The sequence below is a fragment of the Embiotoca jacksoni genome, unplaced genomic scaffold, assembly GCF_022577435.1.
Source record: "Embiotoca jacksoni isolate LCO1_2020_lvr unplaced genomic scaffold, fEmbJac1.0.p SCAF_42, whole genome shotgun sequence".
NCBI classification, from domain to species: Eukaryota; Metazoa; Chordata; class Actinopteri; family Embiotocidae; genus Embiotoca; species Embiotoca jacksoni.
In genome coordinates this window covers 1,841,762-1,863,571 of record NW_027185395.1, presented here as the reverse complement: position 1 = coordinate 1,863,571, position 21,810 = coordinate 1,841,762, and the positions used below count along the sequence as shown (strand labels likewise).

Below are 21,810 nucleotides of genomic sequence, written 5' to 3'. Positions count from 1 at the left end.
CAGACGATGTCACGTCTCCACAGCAACCAGACGATGTCACGTCTCCACAGCAACCAGACGATGTCACGTCTCCACAGCAACCAGACGATGTCACATCTCCACAGCTACCACTCTCAGTACTCTCAGAACTGCTGGCTTTCAAACACCTTTCCAGCGTTTATTATAATATGCAGCGTCTTCAAATATGGATGAGAAGAGTGACAGTTGTGACTAAATGGCAAAAACTGAGACAAATTTTACTTGAACAGAATAACCAGGGAGATTCTGCAAATTTCTGCCCCTGAACCTGAGACAGGACCTCTGCCCCGATTGTTTCCCATCTTTTTCCAGAACACTTCCTTCGTGTACAGGAGGTGACGTCTCCTTTAATTGGCAGAAACAAACACCAACTAATTCTGCCTCACATTTCTCAAACTGCAGTCGCAGGCGGCATCATGAGCTGGTTTGATCTGAGCTGCTTCACACGGCTGCAGCGCTCCACAACACTTCACACACTTCCTCTTTAGTTCTGCTGCCGTGTTTCACTCATGGAGCAGTGTTTATCATATTTCTATCAGGTGGTCAATGACTGCAGGTCGATCGACCTGAACGAGCCTCAGATGAGTCCAGGACTATTTCCAGGACTTTCTGTGTGCTCTCAGACTTCTGCACCACATTAATGAAAAATAACAAACACTTAATATCTTTTGAATTTCGTTTCTGGTCAATCAGAAAAACCCTCCAACGATGTACAGCAGGTGTGATTATCAGTGGGTGTGATAGTGGGTGTAATGTGGGTGTTTGCCATTAGATGGCAGTGTTTTTCCACCAAAATACACACAGGCAGGTCCACACACACACACACACACACACACACACACACACACACACACACACACACACACACACACACACACACACCAGCAGACACTGAGAAACACAGTTATGAGGCACAAATGTCGTGTTAGAGAAGAAAACACAAATGTTCTGTGTTCGTTGAGTTCAGTGTTTGTAGGAAACATGTCGGCCATCTTTCACCGGCTGGATTCATCACCTGGAAAGGAGTTAAACCACAGTAGGAATCAAAAGGAACCACATTTGCCTGTAATACTTGCAAGGTTTTCAAGCCCAATTTACACACACACACACACACACACACACACACACACACACACACACACACAGAGACATGACAACCCTCAGGGAAGACTTTCCTGTCAAAGCTGTGATGTCGTGTGTGTGTCTGTGTGTCAAACTCCAGTTCTTTGGTTTCAGAATTAATAAAAAATGTTTTTGGAGTTTAAAGTCAACTTTTATGAGGAGTTGAATATGTAAACTTTACCAAGTAACACAACCATGTTCAATAAATGAAATCCACAAATAATATTAAAAGCTGAGGTGAAAATATTGCTTGGTCAGTTAAACAATCTGCCACCTGCTATCAAAATAATAATAATAATAATAATAATAATAATAATAATAATAAACTTTATTTCATACATGAAATGCAGCTCAAAGTGCTTCACAGCAAGAAAAGTACATGCAGTGTTTCACATACAATTTACATTTACATGTACAAAAGAAATTAGATGAATAAGAACAGATAAAATGCATAAAATTAAACAAATAGAGTTAATCTGTCTGATTTATAAACATTATAAGCGCCTCGGCGATGTTGAATAATGCCTCGTCAGCACAAATTCTACACATATCATCCGTAACCTAAGTTTTGTTGTCATAGACAATAGCTTATGAAAGATTTTTAATTGCAAGATGACCAATAAATAAAACTAAATAGTTTTTCTCCCAGTAAGAGGAGTATCGGGAACACAATCGCAGCCGTCACCGGCTCATTAAGACGGAAACAAACAGCAGCGCTCTGCTTACTGCTGCCTTCACACCGCCGCCACTCTAACGCAGTTAACATCGAGCCGCACTCCTATTGGTGGCAATTACAGCTTGATGGTGTGTGTGTGTGTGTGTGTGTGTGTGTGTGTGTGTGTGTGTGTGTTTGAATGGATGGCAGATTGGACAACTCGATTTTAGTTGTGTTGCTGAAAATCCCGTGTCTCCTGTTTTTAGGCTCTTTAAGCTCATAGTTTTGGTTTTACAGAACATTTTCTGTCCGGTTGGGTCTCAGTGATGTCATCAACCTAACCTCCAGCAGCTGTTCGAGAGCTACTCCAACTAGAGGCTGAAGAAAGGGGAAGAATCAGCAGCTGAGGAGTCAGACATTTATATTAGTGGTTGGTGGAGACCAAAACAAAGCTAAAAGGAGTGTTAGTACTGTCGTGTTGCTCTTCTTTGTGCTGAATGTTGAAGTCGGCAGCTGTTTGCTTTCATCATAACGACCACAACTGAAGCAGATGAAGAAATTATGAGATGTTTTAAGCAGGTTGTGCTTTAACGTCAAATATTGGGACGACAGTGATGCAGTCAGGACCGAGGCACTTTTCACCAAGTTATCAACTAAATAAAACATGTAATCAAACTGTATTCATATTGTGGAGCTATTCACTATCAAAATACAACTTTTAGTTTGTGCGATCTCCCTTACTCCAGGAAATAGTCCGACCCTTAGCAACCACTTAGCAACAGAGAGGATTTCTAGTCTCCAACTGAATAAATACAGAACATAGAAACACTAAACTGATCAGCTAGCTCAGTCTGGTTGGAACAAAGATATCTGATGAACAAAGATATCTGATGAACAAAGATATCTGTTGAACAAAGATATCTGATGAACAAAGATATCTGATGATCAAAGATATCTGATGAACAAAGATATCTGATGAACAAAGATACCTGATGAACAAAGATACCTGATGAACAAAGATATCTGATGAACAAAGATATCCATGTTCTCATGTGTTTTCAACATTTTAGCTCCGAGTCATGTGTTCAAACCAAACCGGTCCAGCTAGCCTCCTCTAGGATTGTAAGTGCGTGACTATCCGTGGTGTTACGGTACGGGTGCTCGGAGCGACCAAAAAGGACCAAAAGAGACCCGACTTCACCAAATGGGTCATTTAATAGAACTAGAACAAGTAGAAACTACATTATATTACATGTTATATGAAACAATGTATGAATATATGAATAAGACGTGTCCGCTCACAGCTCCGTCACTGCTGCCTTCAAGTTATATTTTTTAACAAAGATCTCTGTCCTCCAGGGCAACCTGCCAAAATACTCCCACAATGCCTTGGTGGTCCAGGCGATGAAGACCAACCTGACGGACCCCGACATGCACGTGCTCTTCTTCGACGTGGAGGCGGTGATCATCCAGCTGCTGACGGAGGAGGCCCAGAGACCGAACCCCACGCTGGTGTCCCCGGAGACGCTGCAGAAGAGCCAGGCCGGCGCCGACAAGGGCGGCTCCTTCCTGGCCAATAAAATATTCAAACAGGTCTGTGAACATGCAGAAAAGAAAAGAAAAGAATCTGCAAGTTTTTTTTATCAGCTTATAAATTAATGTCTTTTAAAACCAGGTGAAGGAGACGATGAAGGAGACCATCAAAGAGCACCTGCTGGACGAAGACGAGGAGGAGGAGGAGGAGATGAGGAGGCGCGAGGAGAAGTCCAAGTCTCTGAGTCTGCTGGAGTACAACCTGACGATGGACACGGCCAAGCTCTTCATGTCCTGCCTGCACGCCTGGGGCCTCAACGAGCAGCTGGACGGCATCTGCCTGGAGCGACTGGGCATGCTCAGACCGCACTGCCCCATCTCCTTCGGCCTGATCTCCAGAGGAGGTCACATGTCCCTGATGCTGCCCACCTTCAAGGTCACACAGCATATTCAATTCAATTCAACTTTATTTATATCGCGCCAAATCACTGCACAGGTTATTTCATGGAACTTAACACATTAAAGTCTTGACAGCAAGACTTTACAATATTATACAGAGAAACCAACAATTCCCACATAAGCTAGGAGGGACAAAAAAACCGATATAATCAAACCACCATGAATAGATGATATGAAAACAAAAGGATAAAAATAATGAAGATTGTGATTCCTGTTCGTCTGCCTCCGTTTCCCAGGAGTCCTTGCTGCGTCAGTTGTCCCTGGCGATGGGTCTGAACCTCACGCTGTCGGAGATCGTGGGGAAGGGGACGTACGGCGTGTCGAGGGCCGTCACCACGCAGCACCTCCTGTCCGTCATCTCGCTGGCCAACACGCTGATGGGCATGACCAACGCCACCTTCGTAGGGGAGCACATGAAGAAAGCACCGACCAGGTAACACACACACACACACACACACACACACACACACACACACACACACACACACACACACAATTTGACAAAAATAAAGTCTTCAATTGTCTGGGTTGGTACGACCACATCAGAGCTTGAATTATTGGTTGAATTTTCACCAAGGCGGTCCGTCGACATGCACAGAGCTGGAGAGGAAATCCTTCCAGTTAAAAACATGATCAACATCAACGCCTGACCTCCATGTGGCGTTGGGACCACTGGGTCGTGTGCAATTCAAGCAAAAGTATTATTTGAAATGTGCACAAAACTATATGATTATTAATGAGATAGTTTCCATCCACACAGTTAAGGAGAGACTCACAACAAACATGTCCAACTTGTAAACCTGTCACCTCGGACAGAGCTGATAAAGTCGTAGAATTCACGGTGACACAAAGCATCTGAAAGAATCTGAACTTCAGCTCAACACATCTGGATTCAGCCGGCAGAAGAACACACAGCTGATCCGTATTCAGCGGCTGCAGCTGGAAGACACAATAACAACCCAAACAAGCTGCAGCAGAACCTGAATCCAAAGTTCAGAAACAGAGACCTACTGTGTGTGTGTGTGTGTGTGTGTGTGTGTGTGTGTGTGTGTGTGTGTGTGTGTGAAGCTGATTGTTTAGTCTGTCTGAGCTCTCATTGGGCTGTGAAAGATTTAACACAGAGGTCGAGGTTACACCAACACAACATTTCATGGTTTCGTCAGCTCTGCTTCAAGGATGAAGGTGGCAGGGAGGGCGAGCGAGAGAGAGAGAGAGAGAGAGAGAGAGAGAGAGAGAAAGAGAGAGAGAGAGAGAGAGAGAGAGAGGTTTTATAAAACCCCTGATTTTATACTTATTATCTATAATTAGTTATCTTCATTGAATATTAACCTTAAAAATAGAATACAAATGTGAAGTCAGTGACCTCAGTTCAACCTCAGGTTAAAATAACATGATTACAGGTGAGATAGAAATTCTGTTCATTAGTTTTTTTCACAGTTTTACGTCTTACATGAAAAAAGTCTCAAAACCAGAGTTGAGTCAAAGTCTCGAATCGAGTCCGAAGTCCTTGAACCGAGTTCACGGCAAATCTCAACTCAATCCAAACCGAATCCATGTGAAGTCACAGCTCAACCTCGACTCCAACTATTCTACGTCCCAGGATGAAGCCCGAGCGAGAGACCGTCTAATACAAGTCCAAAATCAATGATGACAGCTCGGCGCCCGCATCGGTCCGGACCGATAATGACGTTAAAACACCCTCCAGTGTGACATCATGATCATACAAACATGTCATCTACATGTGCTCATATTGTGGAGCAATTCACTCTCTAAATATACAACTTTTTGTGAGTGCGATCTCTGTTTCCATGGCAACACATGGGGTATGACTAAGAACCAGTCCCATCAGTAGATTCTTATGTAACATATATAATGTTTCCTATTCCAGGAAGTAGTCCGACCCTTAGCAACCACCCTAGCAACAGAGAGGATTTCTAGTCTCCAACTGAATAAATACAGAACATAGAAACACTAAACTGATCAGCTAGCTCAGTCTGGTTGGAACAAAGATATCTGATGAACAAAGATATCTGATGAACAAAGATATCGATGAACAAAGATATCTGATGAACAAAGATATCTGATGAACGAAGAAAGACATCTGATGAACAAAGACTCGTGTTTTTAACATTTTAGCACTGAGTTTTACTTTTGAAGAATTTTACTTCTATTTCTTCTACTTCTTCTTCTGTGGTGTGTTTTGATCAGAGCAGGTGGTTGTGCGGCTACAGACAGAAGCTTGAAGACTTCTTTATAAAACTCCGGCAGAGATTTTCTGTCCGGCCGCCGACACTTCGAACCGCCGCTTGTGAATATTTGAAGGTGTTTTTCTTTTTGGCTTTTTCATGTTCCGCATCTCACATTTATGACGGTGGAAAATCTTCCTCTATGTGTGTGTGTGTGTGTGTGTGTGTGTGTGTGTGCAGGAGTTTGAAAAGAACTCTTAGTGTTTTAGTATTTCATCACTTCTTCACCTCCTCCAGCTGTTTGACAGAAATAACAAAACAGTGACAAAAACAATAAAAGCCGTTATGAAAAATTATTAAAAAAACACCTTTTTGTAGAACACACAAGCGGCTCCTCCCCCTGAAGTTTCTCTTTTCTCACTGATCTCCTGTTATTTGTCTCACTTACTTTATTTTACATTCATGAAGTGGTTTTCTCCACTAACAGCCAGGTTAGTTCAACTTTCTTCTCCTCCAGAGGATTATGTTCAACATTTTCACTGCAGACCGCTAATCTCCACACACCCTCCAATACACACACACACACACACACACACACACACACACACACACACACACACACGCACCCCGTCCTGTCCTCCTTCACACACACACACACACACACACACACACACACACACACACACACTCACACTCACACACACACACACACTCACACACACACACCCTCCAATATCACACACACCAGCAGCTTCAGTCCCTCAATGCAGCTTTTAATGCGTGAAGTTGATAAAAAAAAAAAGGCTTTGCAGCTTTTAACCACTTTAACTGCGAATGTCTAATAATAAGAAAAAAGATGATGAGATTTATTTATTTTTTCTTCCATGGATTTGAATTGAATCAAGTTTGACTAAAATGGATGGATTTAGATTTTATTTAGATAAGAGCCTTAAGCCTCGTTTTCCAACTCACACCATATTTTACACATGCAGATACAAGAAGATAAACATCATGAGCCGCACACTGAATTTATTCAGCCTGATAACGGCTGATATCGAATATAATTCCCATGAACACCAGCAGAAACAGCAGGTTTGGTGACCCTTCGTAATGCAGACATTGTAGGGAGAGAGTATGAAACCGATTATATTTGTATTCCAATAAATACAATGAGATAGACTTGGAAAAAGATTTATTATTGGTAAAATTTTTTTCATGATTTTGTGTTTGATTGAGACTTTGTGTGTTGTATTGACACACGGATGAATGTGTGTGTGTGTGTGTGTGTGTGTGTGTGTCAGCGTCTCTTTGTGTGTGTGTGTGTGTGTGTATGTGTGTATATATATATATATATATATATATATATATATATATATATATATTGTGGATCTTATTATTTGATTATTTGGATTATTTGAACATTGCAGAGTTGTTTTTTTACATTTGAGGTTTTGGTGCAAGTGAACAAATAAAAACAGGAACTGATAAAGACTCGGTAAAAAACATTGAAGGTAGTTGAAGTGAACTGTACGTTCAGTCACGTCACACTTACCACTCTGATGTTATTCTGATGGTTCAGATCATGAATGTTTGATTTTGCAGAGGATTTTACTCAAAAATGTTGATTTAATTTGTGGAGTTTTAAGTGAGTTTTTTTCGGTAAAATTGCAGGAATTAGAAAAAATTGCACGTTGAGAAAGAAAAATTAGATTTGTTTTTATAATCACCTCCTGATAAAGCAATAAATATGGAATCACTTCCTTTGATAATAAACATTTAATTAGATCATTTTAATGTGAAGAGCACATTTCCCACAAACCCCGTCACTTCCTGTTTCTCCTTATTTGGTGATGAAAACAGGAGCAGAGACTCTGGTTGGAAATGAGGAGATATTTTTATGAATAAAGTCAGTTTTGTTTGAATTTTCAGCTCAGATTCTGATGACCGCTTTTCTTGCGGTAAAATCACGTGAAGCAAACGGGCTTCATCAGGACATGATGGATGACAAGAAAACATCTGAAGGGCCAAAAACTAAAAATCTAAAATAAAGCTTGTTTCTTATGTCAGCCCGATCCAGATACAGACCTGGTTCTTCTTTTCCACTCGGAGGAGACGGTCTGATTTTTTTCGGGGACCTCGTCGGGAACTCTCGGCGTCACTCATCATTCTTTTGTGCTCAATTTTAAACACGTGGACGAAAAGTGTCATTTCATCTCATCTCTTTTTAATTTCTCATGTACTTGCAGGATTTTTTTTTGGGGGGGGGGGGCATTTTTTTAACTGTGGATCTTCCTCTCAGTGATCTGTTGCCTGGCAACCGTTATCGATCGCGCCATTGATTGTTGTATTGGAAGTGTTTGTGTGTCTCCGAAAGTTAGACGCCTCCAGTCTGTTCGGGGAGGATTGTGTCCTCCAACCAAAATTCAATAGGTTGGAGCCTGAGAAAACACACACACACACACACACACACACACACACACACACACACACACACATTTCTTTTCTATCTCCTGTGTGTGTGACCTCCTGTTGTTTATATGTATGTGTTTCTATGAGTGTATTTCTTTGTATTTTGGTTTCTGTGTGTGTGTGTGTGTGTGTGTGTGTGTGTGTGTGTGTGTGTGTGTGTGTCTCTGTGTGTGCTCGCCCACCTCCCTGCTCCTTTAATATTTCATGCCTCCTCTTTGTGATCCTCCTCCAGGCCTCCCAGACCAGGAGGAACCCCGGAGACTCCTCGCAGGACGCCTGCCGCCCCCCCCCCAGCCCTCCAACCCGGCGCTACAGGCCCAGATCAAACAAGGTAACTACAAAAGGAGGGGGCGCTCGCTCCACACACCCCTGGGGCCCTGCGGGGGGGAGGGAGGGGGCTGGGGTCTGATAATGCAGCCCATCGGCAATAAAACCCACTGAGGGTTCAAGAAAAGAAACCAAAATATCAGAGGAGGAAGCTGCTGCTGTTTCCGAGGTCAGCGGGTCTTTAAAGGGCTGTTGTGTTGTTTTTGACATGGGGAGGAGGGGGGGGGGGCGGGGGGGGCGGGGGGGGTGGAGGTGTTGAACCTCAGCTTCACTGCAAACCTGCCTGTGAACACAGCTTTCCATCTGGGTTCTTTCTCCGAATGCGTTTGATCCCTGAAAGACTGACTGAGTTGGTGAATTTAGTCAAACAAAAGACGTCCTCAGTCTCATGGAGGTTGGATCCCGGCGCTGCCTTGCTCACTGGCACTCTGGAGGGGAGGTTTTTTTGGGCTAATACACGTTCACTTTTAATGGGCTCACTTTGTGCCAGAAGTAGAAAGATTCATATTGAAAACACAGACGGTCATCGCAAGGCGTCGCATCGTCTGTCGGGAACAAAGAGACAAAACATCAGCTGTTTCCAACTAAAAGTCTCCAAACTTTTACTTCTGAGATCTGAAGTTAGCTGAATGTCACTTTTCTAATTTTTGTGTGCAACTATACTAAAACCTAAAATCTGAAGAAAATTTCAAAGTTGCATACTATTCCTTTTTACTTTTAGTACTTGTTCCTATTTCTTGCTTCTTCTTCTTCTTCCTCCTTTTGTGGGCGGAGCTTCAGCACCACCAACTTTCTCGGAGTCTCAGTTGATGTGACGTACAGTGGGTACGGGAAGTATTCAGACCCCTTTACATTTTTCACTCTTTGTTTCATTGCAGCCATTTGCTAAAATCAAAAAAGTTCATTTTATTTCTCATTAATGTACACTCAGCACCCCATGTTGACAGAAAAAAACAGAAATGTAGAAATTTGTATAAATTTATTAAAAAAGAAAAACTGAAATATCACATGGTCATAAGTATTCAGACCCTTTGCTGTGACACTCATATTTAACTCACATGCTGTCCATTTCTTCTGATCCTCCTTGAGATGGTTCTACTCCTTCATTGGAGTCCAGCTGTGTTTAATTAAACTGATTGGACTTGATTAGGAAAGGCACACACCTGTCTATATAAGACCTTACAGCTCACAGTGCATGTCAGAGCAAATGAGAATCATGAGGTCGAAGGAACTGTCCAAGGAGCTCAGAGACAGAATTGTGGCAAAGCACAGATCTGGCCATGGTTACAAAATAAGTTCTACAGCACTCAAGGTTCCTAAGAGCACAGTGGCCTCCATAATCCTTAAATGGAAGAAGTTTGGGACGACCAGAACTCTTCCTAGACCTGGCCATCCAGCCAAACTGAGCAATCGTGGGAGAAGAGCCTTGGTGAGAGAGGTAAAGAAGAACCCAAAGATCACTGTGGCTGAGCTCCAGAGATGCAGTAGGGAGATGGGAGAAAGCTCCACAAAGTCAACTATCACTGCAGCCCTCCACCAGTCGGGGCTTTATGGCAGAGTGGCCCGACGGAAGCCTCTCCTCAGTGCAAGACATATGAAAGCCCGCATAGAGTTTGCCAAAAAACACATGAAGGACTCCCAGACTATGAGAAATAAGATTCTCTGGTCTGATGAGACCAAGATTGAACTTGTTGGCGTTAATTCTAAGCGGTATGTGTGGAGAAAACCAGGCACTGCTCATCACCTGCCCAATACAATCCCAACAGTGAAACATGGTGGTGGCAGCATCATGCTATGGGGGTGTTTTTCAGCTGCAGGGACAGGACGACTGGTTGCAATTGAAGGAAAGATGAATGCGGCCAAGTACAGAGATATCCTGGAAGAAAACCTCTTCCAGAGTGCTCTGGACCTCAGACTGGGCCGAAGGTTCACCTTCCAACAAAACAATGACCCTAAGCACACAGCTAAAATAACAAAGGAGTGGCTTCGGAACAACTCTGTGACCATTCTTGACTGGCCCGGCCAGAGCCCTGACCTAAACCCAATTGAGCATCTCTGGAGAGACCTGAAAATGGCTGTCCACCAACGTTCACCATCCAACCTGATGGAACTGGAGAGGATCTGCAAGGAAGAATGGCAGAGGATCCCCAAATCCAGGTGTGAAAAGCTTGTTGCATCATTCCCAAGAAGACTCATGGCTGTACGAGCTCAAAAGGGTGCTTCTACTCAATACTGAGCAAAGGTCTGAATACTTATGACCATGTGATATTTCAGTTTTTCTTTTTTAATAAATTTGCACAAATTTCTACATTTCTGTTTTTTTCTGTCAAGATGGGGTGCTGAGTGTACATTAATGAGAAATAAAATGAACTTTTTTGATTTTAGCAAATGGCTGCAATGAAACAAAGAGTGAAAAATTGAAAGGGGTCTGAATACTTTCCGTACCCACTGTATCTTCTGCTGCAAAGGATTGTGGGTAATTTTAGTTTTTCTTCTTAGTAGTGATGAAAAGCCAAAAACATTAAATAAAGGAGAAGGTGGAGAACTTGGAGCCAAACATTGGTGCATGAACAGAATAATCAGAGTTTCACCTCATCGTGAATCTTTGGTCTGAACTGTGTGAACGAAGGCTGAACGCTTCTCTACTGTTCACTTCTTGGACGACAGACCGTTTATCTACCAAATATTAACCGAACATGACATCAAGAAACATAAATCCTTATGTACGGAGGTAATATTCCAGCATGGATCTGTCCTCTGTGAATCTCAGGAACGTCATTTGATTTCACGAGGCAACATTTCGTGTTGCAGTTTCCTTCGGTTCCTTTGTAACTTCGGGGTGCGTCTGTGTGTCGTAATCACGGTTTAACTGCAACTAGGAAGAAAGTTGGAGGAAACAAACATCCAGTAAGTTGGAACGACAAGAATAAACAACATAAACGCAGACAGAAAGGAGGATTTTCATCTAGAGAAGGAGAAACTTTGGAAGTTCTGGATGTTTCTTTGCAGAGAGGATCCTGCTGTCGGGGACGTTTTAACCAGCCGTCACCATCTGCCAACTACACACACACACACACACACACACACACACACACACACACACACACACACACACACACACACACACACACACACACGTGCCATAAGTGGCACCCTCGGGTGTTGGATGGGGGCGGGGCTTTAGTGCTATTGTCACGCCTTAATGGAGGCCAAGCGTGACAAGCACGTGGACTTATTCACGCCACACGCCTCTATTCACCAGCATTCAGAGGGAACGCTCGGCCATGACCTCCGCTCAGCCCGCTACTCCTGCGCTGGCGTGTGTGTGTGTGTGTGTGTGTGTGTGTGTGTGTGTGTGTGTGTGTGTGTGTGTGTGTCAGAGGCTTTGTGAAGATGAGTTTGTTCACTCTGCTCACCGTCTCTTTTCACATGGTAATAAAAGAGGAGGTCTGTCTGATCCACTGCAGCACAGACAGCAGGATGTCTGCAGATTATTATTTTACAATCATGTTCACACTAATGCAGAAAAGTTTGCAAGTATCATCCAGAGTTTTCTGTGTTTGTGTCTTTCGTCCCGTATTAATAAAACTCCCGTCAGGGCGTCGGTGATTATTTTACTGCTGTAGTTTTGGGCATCAAAGAGCACAAACTCCAGAATATTTAAGTAACATAACCTTCGAATAACTCTGCTGTGTTACAAATAACGTTCTTAACTTTCAAGTAGTAAGTGTACTGAGGGTTTGGACTTCAAGATAAACTCAGCGTTTATTCCTTTAAAGGGATTTGCTCTTCTCACTTCACAATTAAACAGTGATTTAAATAAATACGAATCAATACATGTTTTTATAGTTTAACAAGTGTTAGATATTTTATGAATGAATGTTCAGAACAGCTGTGGTTGGGCCGGGCTGGTTTTGGGACTTTAAACCACAACAGTATCTTTTTATCAACAGCCAGATGGCAATAAAACACTGGAAAAGTTTAAAATAAAGGATCATTAAATGATTTATCGCAAGGTTTTTTTCCAAGATTAAAATCGGTCAGATTTTGTCATTTTGAGTATTTAATATACTATAGACTTTTTAATTTAAGTGCAGTAATTAAACTTGGTTATTCCCCAGATTAACATCAGGTATTTACATTCTTTCACTTGTGGGCGCTGAATTCTCAGGTTTGATATGAATAGCAGAGTATCGTCTGTATGTGTAGATATTTTACGACGTTACCGCCAACATCCAAGCCGTGTCTAGAGAGCATCGTCCTGCTAGGCTCCGCCCACTTCCTAAAAACAGATGACATAATTATATTCAATCCTCCTTATGCAGCAAATGTTTGTTTGAAATTTGTGTTTTCTTCGCGCACCGACGCTCGAGAACTGCTGTCGACTGACTTCAGCAACATCCTCCGTCTCTGGTTTCCTCCTCATCTCTCCTCTCTCTTCCTCTCTTCCTCCTCTTCCTCCTCTTCTTCCTCTTCTTCCTCTTCCACCTCGTCCGGTCTCTCTTCACCTCCACGTGGTCACTGCATGGCTTCAGCCTGCTGCCTGTTCTCTGGAGGAACAACTCCGCTCTACTCAAACCTTCTTTCACTTTCCGTCACCAACTGACGTCCCGTCGCTTTAAGTGTTTTCTTTCTGTCGTCTCTTTGCTTCATGTTTTCTCTGTCAAACTGGTTTATTGAGTTTTTGAACGTGCACCTGTTGCGTTTTGCAGATTTTGTGGAACCAGTATGTAGATTGTATGATTTGTATGTAACAAAAAAAAAAGTCATGACTTATTGTATCTCATACTGTGTATGTGTGAGATGTGGTTTTTACTTTAATGTGAATTATAATAGTAAGCGACATCGTGATTCATTTGATCTCCACAGTTTAAAGCTTTCAGACTTTGGGCTCAAACAGAATCTCCATCACTAAAATTTAAATCCGTGCTTCGTATTTTTATCTTGCAGATTGACTGTTTTTACAGACATGTCATCCATGTAGTAAAATTCCTCCTAATCGTTGTGCATTAAATAAAATGTTCGAGCCAGAGTCTGAAATCTTGGTGAGCGTAGGAGTTTTGTCAGTTTTGGTTTTTCTGGGTGCAGTTCTCCAAAATAACTCCTGAATTTGATCTCTTCAACCAAAAGCTCGCCGGGACATGAAGTGTCATCTTTGTTTCGCTGGTGTTTTATTTTGACAGTTAGAAAACATTGGAAGCAAATTTTCTGTTATTTTTAAACTTCTTTTTCTTTCATTTCCTTTCCGTGTTTCCATTTTTCTGTTGGTGTGTTCTTACTTCATGTTCTTCCTCCTCGCTGCCCGACTTCTTGTCTCCTTTCTCCGTTCGGTATCGTATATATTTATATCTTTCTAACCTGTTCTTTCCTTCTTGATTATTTCTCTCCTTCTCTTCCTTTACAAGCTGCTGTAGCTGCCACAGCCAACACTGCTGGGGCTGCGTGGGCCCCCGGGGGCCTCCCTCAGGGGGCCCCTGGCTGCCCCAGTCCCGGCCCTGCTTCTCATAACATCCTCTCAGTCAACGAAGGTACAGACTGAACTGACGGGTAGCGTTTAGGGAAGGTCTTTTTTTTCAGTTCCTTAACTGTCTTTGGAGATCTTCTGCTTCCTAGATCTTCTTCTCCTCCTTCTCTCCTTCTGTCTTTTATTTTCTTCTCTCAGTCCATCTGAATATTTTAGGTTTTATCCACCCTGCTTTCCTCTTTCTGTGTTTTCTCCCCCCCTTAGTTCACATCCTCCAATCCTCTTCCTCTTCCTCTCCGTCTTGGAGCCGGTCACCTCATTTCTCTTCTCTTGCATCAGTCCAGTTTTCCCCTGCAGCCCGTGTTAGGCTTTCATCTCAGGAGTCTAGCTCCAGTTTTTTCTGCAGTGTCTTTGTCCTTGATTTGGTCCACAGCGCTGTCTGTTGATATGTCCGTCTGTCACAGCTGAGTTCAGTCCACTTTCAATCCTACGAAATCAGAAATTTACATTTTCTTTTAATGCTAATGCTGCTTGGCAAAAACACTGGTTGAGTAAAATCTGTGAAATGGATCTGAATTGGTGACACAAAATGAATTTAGTTTGCTTGAGTCCCTTTGCATTTTTAAGAGAAACAAAAAGAAAGAATGGTTGCAGTAATTCACAACATTACCAAACCAACAGTACAAGCACAAATAAAAAACATTCTGTTGTCTCATATCTTTACCTGATATTTCTTTCTTCTGCCTTGTAATTGGCTGTTTTGTGGAAATTGGGCCTTTTTAGACAAGCAGCTACAAATTTAATGATTTCTCACCATAAATTGAACAAATACTCCATCAGAAGCTGCCAAATATGTCAGAAACAGTTTTCACTGTAAATCACCCGGGTGGAGTTTCTGAAATTTGGCAACATAAAGAGTTGCGTCATCTGCAAAGAAGCGGACTTTGCTGTAACTGATTCGTTTGAGAGTGAACTGACGACAGTCTTTCTACCATGTAATTGGTCTTTGGTCTTTTGTCACTTGTTGGCGGTATCGTGCAACTATGTACTGTTTCCTGCATCTGTCTGAATGTCCATATGTCCTGATGTCTCTGCGCTCACTGTTTGCATGCTTGCTATTTCCACCGGTTGTCACTGAAAAAAAAAAAAAAAACTAACAAAAAGTTGAAACAGACCAAATACCCCCCAAAAAAGTTAAATTTTCTCTGCGACAACTGAAATTTTTCGTTTGTTTGAAATGTATTTTTCCTTCCATCGTCCATCTGACTGTAAAATTGGTAGAGTGATAATGCTGTGAAAATTGCTTTTGAAGTTAAAAACAGAGGACTGAATGAAACCTCATGTTTAGTTTGAATCATTCTAAGTTTTATTGTAACTTCTCGTCTTTCTGGTATCGATTTCGGAGCCTTTAACTGTTATAAACTATTTTTTTAACAGGATGTTGGATTTACGATAAATGTGCTCTCAGATTATTTGAACACTTCCACATTTGTCGGGGAATTAAGCGCCTTTCAAAGCTGGTAACTTTTAGTTTCCAGAGCTGGTCAGGACTTATTTCTTTCTGATGGGAAACAGCAAGCATGCACATGGAGACTCGTTCCCTCCTAGTACAGGAAATATTCTCTGTAGAGTTAAACAGCAACTGTAGTGAATCTGTTTATTCACATCACACTGCCCTGCAGAAACCAAATCTGTCTTCTTTGTTGTCTTCCTATTATTATGATCGTGTTAGTAACAGTAGTAATAGGTGAAGCAACAGCAATAATAGTTGTTATTAGCAGCAGCCATAATGGGAAAGATGTCTTCATGTTTTCTACTTCCACCACTTCCATCATCATAAAACAGGTCAAACTAAAATGTGCCCACTGTTTGCCTTGTTGTAATAACATGATCGATTATATTTAGTATCTAGTAGTTTGTTGTTTGACTTTACAGTGTGTTGTTTTGTCCACCAGTTTTTTTCATGCTGCTGTCTTGGCAAAGAGGTTTCCAACCTCAGTGGGACATAAATAATACAGAGAAATGAAAATAAATAACTAGTAGCAGCAGCAGTTCAAGCTGTAGCAGGAAGAGTCCTGGTCGGTCGTGGTCGCTGCTGTTAGCAGCAGCAGGGATCATTGTTGTTGTTCCTGCAGTAAAAATAGTTGCAGCAACAGTTGGAGTTTTTGGCAATAGACAATAACAGACTGCATTCTTCATTATCATTATTAACAATAATTACAATTCAATTTTTTTTATAATAACGTTAGTCTTTATTGTGGCATAAAGTAAAGTATCCTAATTGTATGACCCAGTGAAGCACACACCAAAGTCTCATCTTTTTGTTTCGTAATTCAAGAACTATTATTAGAGGAGCTTCTTCTCCAGGCGTGAAATGAAGGAACAGCCTGAAACAGGAAATGTTGTGGAAAGCAACATGAAATTTAAGAACCGTTTTAATGAAAGAATTTATTCAGATTCGTGTTATTAACATGTGAGGTTTCTGCAAGACAGTGATTCACATGTTTCCAGTAGAGGTTGACTGATTCTTCTTTTCATTGTGGTATAAAACGTATATGTGTCAACTTTTTGAAGATTTTATTTTGGTGAAGCTCGTCACAGTAAATCTGTCAACTTCTACGTAGAATATTCCCGTGCTCCGGTTTGAGTTGTCTGTATGTCTCTCTGGCCGAGGTAAGTTCTCCTGCTGCTCCCAGCAAAGAAATTCGCCTGAAATTTCTTTCCTACCTATCAGCCATTCAGTGTCCATCACACGAGTGCATTTTCACACACGCATCTTCTCTGGTAACCATATATTGACTTAATATATGTGAACAAGGTGCCTGATTCATGTTGCGTATCAATGAAACATTTGATTTTTGTGACAGACATGTGAAAGCTGGTGTATATTTCCCTGGTGTTTGATCTATAATATAGATATGTGCCATTATTTTAGCAGCCAGATTTGTGAAAGCGATACCAAGACATTTTGAATGTTAGTTTTCTTCCTGAGTCACGCAGGACAACAAAGAACGAGCTGTGTACTCGAAGCATCTGTGTCTTTTATTCTGAAAACCTACGAAGCTTTCTAATGTTCTCCTCTGTAAAACCACACAGTGCCGGACAGCTGAGTGAAATAACACAAACTTAGATTCATCATGCCGAGGTATCGTTGCGAGGCTTTCTGTCGACCCACCTGACGGTGCTGTATATCTGTCGTTTACTCGTTTGATGCCATCAAACGTTCTCAGACTCTGGTTAGCAGAAAATAAGTCTCTCTTTGCTCTAACCAAGACTGCAAATAATATTGTCGACAATATTACCATCCTTTGTTTACCTGTTGTTGGTGTGGTTTCTGTATCAGGACGGTGTAAAGTTGTACAGATGTTAGAAAGTCACTGCTGTCGTATGGAAACATGTTTTTTTTTTTTGCCAGGAGAGGAAACTATCATAATAAATACACACAGCTGATCTAAGATATGCATTTATACTCTGTCTTTCCAAACAGTGTCCTGAGAGGAGTGATACCACAGCAGTACTTTCATATTGAGGGAGTACGAAGACGCTGAGAACATAGTTTTTATATGACAGCAGTGACATTTGTGAGAGTTTGTGTATAAATGGGTTCATGACTCCTCCCTGTCGTCTTTTCTCACTGTGTATATATGTGTGTGTGTGTGTGTGTGTGTGTGTGTGTGTGTGTGTGTGTGTGTGTGTGTGTGTGTGTGTGTGCAGGATGGAGCCAGCTGGCGGCCATGCACTGTGTGATGCTTCCTGACCTGCTCGGCCTGGACAAGTTCAGACCTCCGTTGCTGGAGATGTTGGCCCGGAGATGGCAGGACCGCTGCCTGGAGGTACGCACCGTCCACGCTGACACCTGCAGCCCAACCGGCTCCGACAAATCATCTAATGTTCATGTGCTGTTGAACATCATGATGAAATATTTTCCCTATAATTAATCATGAAAACAAACCCAGATGGACCTTTTTAGAAACTTTATCCTGCTCATATGTGATATTGAAAATAGTTTCATCCATTTTTCATTTTTTTTTTTATATCCATTTTTCATCATATCACTTATGTCTCCAAATCTCCCCGAAGGGCATTTTCTTTGGAAACGCCTGGACAGACCCTCAGAAAAACATGTGTAAAACATTATTTTTATGTATTATTATGTATATCAACTTTTAATCTGGACTAGATCAGAGTTTATACTGTCGCCTCAAGTGCCTGTAAAAAAAACTCCTACTTCAGTGAGTTTAAACTTGTATAACAGTAACACCTACAGAGACTTCAGTGTTTTCTTTCAAAAGAAACCGAACTCATGCTTCTACTACAAAATGGCTCAAGAACAGCTTTCATTTTTTATGGAAATATTACTGGAGGCATAAATGACAAGATATGTTCATCTTAATGATGTGATGACCTCCGACACGGCTGCTCACCTGAAGACTAATAAATAAAGATCATTATAGCCACAGCCATAACGTCTCCTCTTTGTCGTTTTAGGTCCGTGAGGCTGCACAGGCTCTTCTATTGGCTGAGCTGAGAAGGATCGGCCAATCAGGACGCAAGGACACCATCGACCTGTGGGCTCCGTACCTGCCTCAGTATGTGGACACGGTCAGCTCCCGTAAGTTCCTCCCACCGCGTCGTATCTGATCAACAGATGTGTGTCTGCTGCTGCTGGTTTCTGTTTGATGACAGTTTCTTTTCTCACTCTGAAACATGCTGATGTCTTGGGGAGTGTTCGTACGTAGTAACAAAGTTGTCTGGAACTTTTTGTGCCCCCGTGCTGGAGATCTGTGGCGTCTGAAAGATGTTCACGTCAGAGTTGTGTGTGTTTGAGAGAAGTGACCTTGAAGGCGTCTGTGGCCTCCTCGTGTGCTGCATCAGTTCCTCAGCGCAGCGTCATTAACGTTTACTCAAGTTAAACATCTCACTTGTCCAAATGGCCCCAAATCTGTGCCGATATGAGAAACATTACGTACAAACACAGACAGAGATTCACAACATTTTTTATAGTGATTAGCACAACACTTGAATCTGTGACGTAACCGCTGGCAGTCGACTTGAAGCAAGAGCAGTCGCTTCATTCAGTCAGGCTGACCATGTGATCAGGTTATCTTGTGAACCGGCTCAGCTCGACTCGACACACTTTTTGTGGTTTTCCACTGAACTGAAGTTGTGAGTGGTACGTGGTCCTGTTTTTGGTGTCAGGTGACGTGAAGACGTGTCACGATCACTGCGTCACATCCTGGAGGTGTCATCTCGTCAAGCTCCCACAGCAGCTGCACTTTATTTCATGAACTGGACTAAACTCTCCCAGAGTCTATCAGCCTTTTGTCTTGATGACTTCAAACTCTTCTGAAAACTCCATTTGTCTTCATGCAGTGACGAACATCCACTTGCAGAGAGTCATGAGAGCAGCAGCTCCTCCGTGTCCTCCATTATCAGTGTGTGTGTCGCTTTGAAGGAAGCATCACGGCAGTTTCATACCTGACCCTCCTCTAGTCCTACACCTGTACCCTAAATCTAAGTGTTGACCCTCAGCCCATTGAAGGGGTGTGAGACACAAAATGTTTCCAAACACCTCCCTCCATTGGTCTAAAGCTCCAACTGGTCGTGTACAACTGTCTTTATGAGACACTATGTTCTCTCTCTCTCTGTGTGTGTGTGTGTGTGTGTGTGTGTGTGTGTGTGTGTGTGTGTGTGTGTGTGTCTGCTGTGCCGTATATTCCCCGGCCTGCCTCCCTGTCCGTCTATAGTTAGACCTGCTGATGGGAAGGAAGGTGAGTCTCCACCTTCTCTTACTAGAAACAGCCTTCTAAAATGGTTGTGTGTGTGTGTGTGTGTGTGTGTGTGTGTGTGTGTGTGTGTGTGTGTGTGCGCGCGCGCGCGCGCGGGAGTAGCCCCGTGGTTGCTGAGGATGCTGGGGGTTTCTCAGGGGAACGGTTGCCATAGGAACGGGCACCGGTCAGTGTTGTGTTACCACAGCAGTACCGCAGGCAGGGGGGGAGGTGGGGGTGGGTGGGTGGGTGGGAGTGATGGACCGGTGACCTCAGGGGACGAGGGAGCACGGAGGGGGAGGGAGCAGAGAGATAGAGGGAGGTTAAAGGGTCGTTGAATCTGATCCGTGTGCTGCACAGCGGGACTGGAAGCGGCAGTAAGACGACTCCTGCTGGTCCTGGAAATCCTGGAATATCACGGCAGTCAGAAACGGGGCCGAATCCTCTGGAGAATCCTCTGAACCTTCAGGCTCTCCTTTGTTTAACATATATATGTAATTACTGCACATTTTGAACTTAGAAACTCATTTTATTCCCTTTAAATCCGGGTGAGTCAACCTCTCAGTTCTGGTTTCAAAACTCTCCTCATCCCTCCCTCACCTCTTCCATCCAAGAAACCCTGAAGCTACAGTTTTTATTTGAATGTTAAAATTTGTGTTTCTTTATTCCAACATGATGAGGCACCAGTCCACAATACACCAGTGCTTTTATTACGATGGATATATTTCAGGATTCAGACCAGGTCTCCCCAAAATGAAGGCCACGCCTACAGTAAAGTCAGATAGACAAAAAAAAAACTTGTATTCTATTTTACTACTTATTGTCTAACTGGGAATGATTCATCATCCATCCATCATCCATCCATCCATCATCCATCCATCCATCCATCCATCCATCATCCATCCATCATCCATCCATCATCCATCCATCCATCATCCATCATCCATCCATCCATCATCCATCATCCATCCATCCATCATCCATCATCCATCATCCATCCATCCATCATCCATCCATCCATCCATCATCCATCCATCCATCCATCATCCATCCATCCATCATCCATCATCCATCCATCCATCCATCCATCATCCATCCATCCATCCATCATCCATCCATCCATCCATCATCCATCCATCCATCATCCATCCATCCATCATCCATCCATCCATCCATCATCCATCATCCATCATCCATCCATCCATCCATCCATCATCCATCCATCCATCATCCATCCATCCATCCATCCATCCATCCATCCATCATCCATCCATCATCCATCCATCCATCATCCATCATCCATCCATCCATCATCCATCCATCCATCATCCATCCATCCATCATCCATCCATCATCCATCATCCATCCATCCATCCATCCATCATCATCCATCATCCATCCATCATCCGTCCATCCGTCCATCCATCCATCCACCCATCCATCATCCATCCATCCATCCATCCATCATCCATCCATCATCCATCCATCCATCCATCCATCCATCCATCCATCCATCATCATCCATCCATCATCCATCCATCCATCCATCCATCCATCCATCATCATCCATCCATCCATCCATCATCCATCCATCATCCATCCATCCATCCATCATCCATCCATCATCCATCCATCCATCCATCCATCATCCATCCATCCATCCATCATCCATCCATCCATCATCCGTCCATCCATCCATCCATCATCCATCCATCATCCATCCGTCCGTCCATCCATCCACCCATCCATCCATCCATCCATCCATCCATCATCCATCCATCATCCATCCATCCATCATCCATCCATCAT

At 42.7% G+C, this 21,810-nt stretch overlaps 1 protein-coding gene across 1 annotated transcript in view; it reads left to right on the top strand.

The window, feature by feature from the left end:
- Positions 1–21,810, top strand: part of LOC138210036 (WD repeat-containing protein 7) — a 107,518-nt gene that overhangs the window by 26,343 nt on the left and 59,365 nt on the right. Inside the window, 8 exon segments of the mRNA XM_069168943.1 lie at positions 3,155–3,388; positions 3,471–3,764; positions 4,024–4,220; positions 8,675–8,726; positions 8,728–8,773; positions 14,175–14,297; positions 17,948–18,066; positions 18,722–18,845. Coding sequence (XP_069025044.1) covers positions 3,155–3,388; positions 3,471–3,764; positions 4,024–4,220; positions 8,675–8,726; positions 8,728–8,773; positions 14,175–14,297; positions 17,948–18,066; positions 18,722–18,845 — 1,189 coding nt within the window.